Source organism: Microchirus variegatus, assembly GCF_963457635.1.
Source record: "Microchirus variegatus genome assembly, chromosome: 20".
Taxonomy (NCBI): domain Eukaryota; kingdom Metazoa; phylum Chordata; class Actinopteri; order Pleuronectiformes; family Soleidae; genus Microchirus; species Microchirus variegatus.
In genome coordinates, this window is record NC_139821.1 from 9140337 (window position 1) to 9146336 (window position 6000).

General features: G+C 42.2%; 1 protein-coding gene across 1 annotated transcript; it reads right to left on the minus strand.

Moving 5' to 3' along the window:
• Nucleotides 1-4956: 4956 nt before the first annotated feature.
• On the minus strand, nucleotides 4957-6000 carry tmem229a (transmembrane protein 229A; the record flags this gene model as incomplete). Its single annotated transcript, XM_083906787.1, has 1 exon — nucleotides 4957-6000. The coding sequence occupies one exon, from the start codon at nucleotides 5998-6000 to the stop codon at nucleotides 4957-4959; it is 1044 nt and encodes a 347-aa protein (XP_083762913.1).

Genomic DNA, 6000 nt, shown 5'->3' on the forward strand with positions numbered 1-6000 from the left:
CCCAAACTTTTGAACAGTAGTGTATGTAAACGCTCCACAGCATGACGCCAGGCGATGTCAACAACAACAACAACAACCACACGCCGATCTGACTGAATCAATAAATAATTATACGCACAATCCGGGGGCAGATTACATCTTTTGAGACAAGTCTTTTTGGGAGCGACCACACATTCACTCACTCACTCACACAGATTAGGTTACTCTTATCTAAGCAGTGATGTTTTTTCCACTAGTCTTCAGAGGAGTTTGGTTTCTTTCTGTGTAAGGACACACTGTCCGGGTGGTAACCCTCACCGGAACATGTAATCCTCCTCTCTTGTCACCTTGTATGATGGGTTTAGTGTTTGTCTCATTATATAGAAGAAAAAAACCGCCCGTGGCTGCTTTTATTCATCATTAATCTACATTAGTGAACGTGTGTTTAACCATTTGTGTGTCTAGCGGGACTTGGTGCACACGGTTGGGGAGATTTGCTGCCGTCGGAGCGTGTGGGGGCCAGCGCTGACTATGATGACCAGGTAGCATCACACCACAAAAACCTCCACTGCACCGCTGAAAGACATGATAGCGTCCTGGCGTCCATGTGGCCATGAATAGCGACTGATTGATTACATATCAGTGGATCGATGGCAGCTCTCTTTTCTTTCCCTCCATCAGGCCTCTTGCAAATCTCTCTCGTCGTACCTCTCCTCCACCCTCAACCCTTACGTCGCCAACGTCTCAACACGGCCGGACAGCTCTGCAGCAACTTCCAAGAACTACAACTCCAACCACTACCTTCACCTTAACCCTGAAAGTTTCAGGGTCACGCGGGTTCGATTTGCATTTTTCCCACTGACACAAATGACAAAATAACAATCCAACCAAACAAATCTATTACATCACAACTACACGTGTCAGGGGAATTTTAAAGGACTCAGGAACCGTCACTTTATTTATATAAAGACTTCCCACTGTGACCTTTTGTATTCTCTTGCCTGAAAACCGAAGTAACCCCTTATCTCCAATGAATGTTGGAGAAAAGACCAATAGAACCAGCGCTTCATGTTGTTCTCAGAGGACATTTGTATATAATTTGACTGTATATGTAAATAAATGAAATGGGCGTAATGGCAATGAAATGTTTTTTTTTTATATGCAAAATTGTTTTCAGCTGTGCTAACATAATTGCACAAGGGTTTTCAAGGGTTATAGCCTTCTGACGCGATTAGCAAACACAATGTACCATTAGAACACTGGAAATGGGCTTCTATACACATGTACATATTCCATTAAAAACCAGACAGCTAGAATAGTCGTTTAAAACTTTAACAATGTATAGAGTGTATTTCCGATTCATTAAATGTTAGATTCATTGAAAAAAAAGTATTTTTCATTCAAAAATAAGGACATTATTAGAGTATATCTTTAGTTTGGTGTAAGGTCAAGAAGTCTAGGCGCCTTCCTCTGCTGATACCTAGAGTCGACCTTGGGGAAGCATGTGCTTTGTCGAGTTATCATTCCTTTTGCCCTACTTAAGTTAGGCTCAACAAAGATATAATGAGGAGCAAAACACTCTGTAGACACATTACTGGTGCCAGGGTTACACAGAGGACTCTGTGAGTTGCCAGGTCCAGCTGGTCTATACTGAGTTGTTCGGTTTGTGCTTAGGAAATTTAAAGAAGGCCGAACAACAAGTTTTTCTCTTACAGTTAGTACACAAAGAGATGTTGGAATACATTGTGTACAACTCAGAGCTTTTGAACACCTTCAAACTGAATAAAAACATGCAAGTCTATGATATAGAACTCCACAAAAGCTAAAGCCTAAGAATCCCTTGCTTTTGCCATTCACCTCGCTTCTGTTTGCAGACCTTGACGATTTCCCCGAAATATAGAGATGTGTTCCTGCCCACTCCCAATATATAATTCATAAAGATGTGTTTTATTAAAAAAACTTACTGCATTTTGCTCTTGAAAACATTGAAAAGAGCAGGGATACATAAAAGCACATGTAAATAAATGGCCTTTAAAAGGTCTTTAACGTAATCTGTGGAGAGTTTACCAACCAACTATTCACTATCACTATGTTCCATCACGATATCGCAGAATGTTTTTGCAGAATTTCAAAATAAGAGCGTCTGCGTTGACATGGAACGGTTATTTAGTTCACGATACACAATGCATTTGTGATGCAAAATGGATCTATGACCAAAAAAAAGCCTTCCGGCTATCAGGAAACATCCGATATGTAACATATCCAGATGGTTTTTGTACATTTGGACAGAAAAAGAAAGAGAAAACCACATTTATTAGTGGTTGAGATTCAAATGCAATTTTGCTCCGGCTCCTCAAAGTGGATTTCCAATATTATGCAAGAAGTACTCGCTCATTTGGGCAGTAGTAGTAGTTTAGAGAGAGCTCTGTGCTGTGACTTGACAGGTAGATTAGTTTTGGAGAGCAGAGGTGGTGCCAGAGAATGAAATCGCTCTGTGTCACTTCAAATCTGTGCGTCACGACGCCTGTAATGTTTGTGTTGGTGTGTCGTCTTTGTGGAGTAGTTAGTGTATAGTATTCCTACCTGAGTGTTGTCAGGAGATACTGTGGGTCATTAGTGTGTTCAGTCAGGGTCCTCTGGGTGGTGAGTGTGTGTGTGTGTTTTCTCGTTACAGTGATCTCCTTGGTGCAGGGAAAGAGCACAGATAGATTGACAATTTGCATTTAAAGATCAACCCAAGGAGGCTTTAGCACACATTAGGGCACTGAGCCAGGTTATGACCTCACCAGTTGTCTTCATTGGCAGCACAGATTGTACCAACACGCTTCCTCTGACGTTGTGTTTTTGTTACAGACGCAGCAGAAGCAGTGTAGTGTCACAAAGAACTGTGTGGACAATGAGTCTGTGTCATCGTTGACCCCCCCGACATAAAATCTGATACTTGTTTTCTCTGGACTTCCTGTTTCGTGACCGAGATAAGATACAGTACGAATAAAGGACGTGGACAAAATACTTTGTGACTGTACTTAAGTACAAAATTCACGTCTGTACTTTAATTTGTTAATTTTATATCTCGCAACTCTTACTTTTACTCCACTACATTTCCCCTAAATGTCTTTGTTACTCGTTCCTGCACTCACACAAATAAGGGTTCCAAAAGGGTCCTTCTACTAGGGTTGAGGTTCTACCTGGAACCATTCGCTTCTGAAAAACCCTTTTCCCAAAGAAAGGGTTTTTCAAGTGTTCTTGGTAACACTAATGGTTCCAGTAAGAACCATTTTGATCCAGAGAACCCTTTAAAAACCCTTTCCTGAATTAAGGGTTTTAAATGGGTTCTTGGTGGAACCCTCCAAAAGGGTTCCAGGTAGAAAAAGGTTCTACCTGGAGCCAAAAAGGGTTCTCCAATGAGGACAAGCCAAAGAACCTTATATGGTTCTACTTAGCACTTTTATTCTTATAAAATCATTATGCTGCAACATGGGGTTAAGTGTCTTGATCAAGGACACGAGCAAAGCCAGGAATTTAACCCACAACCTTCTAGTTGAAAGACAACTTCAGCACGCTGACTCTTAGTAATAAAAGTGCTAAGTAGAACCATATAAGGTTCTTTGGCTTGTCCACATAGGAGAACCCTTGTTGGCTCCAGGTAGAACCTTTTGATAAAGGTTCCACCAAGAACCCTTTTAAAACCCTTTATTCAGGAAAGGGTGTTTTCAGAAGCAAATGGTTCCAGGTAGAACCTCAGCCCTTGTAGAAGGAACCCTTTTGGAACCCTTATTTCTAAGAGTGCACCACTGAGCCACCATGGCCTTAATGCTTTTACTTCTAAAACTTAAATACATTTTATATCTGAAAAACACTTAAGTACACTAAATATAATACACTTTAAGACTTTTACGCAAGTAATATTATTAAAAGAAAGTGACTTCAACTTCTACCAAAGTATAAGTATAAACCAGTCATAACGTAGGAAAATCAGAGATTTAATTTTTTTATACATGTTTTTTTTTTTAAGCAAATCAGTGAAAAACACAACACAAAAGTTAAGTATGATTTAAAAAAAACAAAAAAAACATTAACAGACAACAATGTAAGAATCTTGCTTTTCAGAGACACACAAAAAAAAGACCATTGTTTTCACCAGCTGGTGGTGAATTCATAAAAGACAAAATAACCTTGTACATTTTCATCTTTTCAAGTTTGGTTTTATTGTTATCATTGGTTAGTACGTGCTGTTTTCATCATAAAATGAAAAACAACAACAACACATTTTGCTGGGGAAGGAAAACGGCAGCTTTTGTTTTGAAAAAAGAGACCATTGAGAAAACTTAGCTTTATTCTTTGACTCGTTTTGCAGAGGAAGGCACTCCAGCTAAGTCACATTTGGTTCATGAAAAATTCACAGTAAAATCCCACTCCGCCACAATTTGTTCCGCTACATGTTTTTTTTTTTTCTCTCTCTCTTGCTACACATTACTGGGTTTATCTTTGATGCTTTAAGTTGCCATGCATTTACATACAGGAATGGAATAAAATAAGATAAATTATTATTTTAGATTTATATTATACATATATTATTTCTGTCTTGTATAAATACTGACCTTTTTGAATTTTAGGTGGCAATATATATCACAAACATGGAACAAAATCAAGATATTCTTTAGCTTATTTCATGCAGTACAGTTAACGCATGCCAGTGCACAAACTTTCGTAAAACTGATTAAAACGACAACTAAATGGCAGAAATAAGTATAAGTATAAAAAAACATGTAAATCCCCAAAAAATAATCTTTTATTTTGAAAAATGTGCCCAAAAGCATGTTATTGGGGTAAGAGTCAAAACCTGGTCCCACTTTCAACACTTTCAATTCCAAATGTTATAAATAAAGCCATATTATTTCATGAACTGTTAAAAAATTGGTCAGCTTTTGCCAAAACAAGTCTTTAAAACCTAAAAAAAAAAGAAAAAAAAAGACATTAAAGTTTCTTGGACTCCAGTTGACCGTTGACCTCTCTGTTGTCCTTCACAGTTTTGGTGGACTTGATCTTCAGCAGCACGTTGGACAACACGTCCTGGTACAGACTGAGACAGACCCAGCCGGGCAGGTACAGGAGGGTGATGAGGCCCATGAAGTTGTGCGGATAGTGGGAGTAGTCCCACGAGCACGCGCCAAACTGCCTGAGCACCAGACCCCAGGAGAACTCCCAGGCGTAGATGATGCAGATGTAGAGCGGCAGCCTCCTCCAGGTGCTCCAGCCTCTGCAGAGGTGCAGGTGGAAGTAAAGCTTCTCCACCGCGAAGCTGCAGCTGCCGTACATCAGGAAGGACCACAGGGACGTGTGGCCGCTCAGGGTCCGGTCCGACTTCTCCACCAGGTTGAACAAGGACGTGAAGAGCACCTCGTCCAGGAAGCCGTGCATCCCGAAGAACAAGAAGTGCACAAGGCCCGGGAGACCCCGAGGACGGGCCCGGCTGTCACCCCTGTCCTCCGGCTCGGTTTGGTACTGAAGCTTTTCCATCCCTCTGTGGAACACCTGGCTGAAGTAGAGAGCCAGGACGTAGTTCACAGCCAGCTGCGTCCCCGACACGAGCCTCACCTGCTCGGTCAGGGTGCTGATGTTGCCGATGAGGATCTGCAGTCCGATGTAGATGGACGGATAGAAGACGAGATGAAAGACCACAGGCCGACTTCGGAAACACCTCTTCTGTGAGTAAATCTTCTCCAGCGCGAAATGGGTCAGCGAGTGCATGACGCACAGATACGGGGAGGAGAATCCCAGCAGTTTGGGGTCCCGTTTATTCGCAATCCCGTGCAGCGAGGACTGCAGGACATCCAGAGTCACGCCGTGCATCCCGTAGAAGTACAGCCGCATCCACTGCGGCAGCTCCCGCAGCGGCTCGGTCGCGTCCGCGCTCTCTCCGGACGGCTCATCTTGGCGGGGCGCTCGCTCCGATTTCAAGCCGCCGGCGGCGCCTCCTCCTGAGCGGCTGTGAGCGCCGTCGCGCCGCCGACTGTCCAT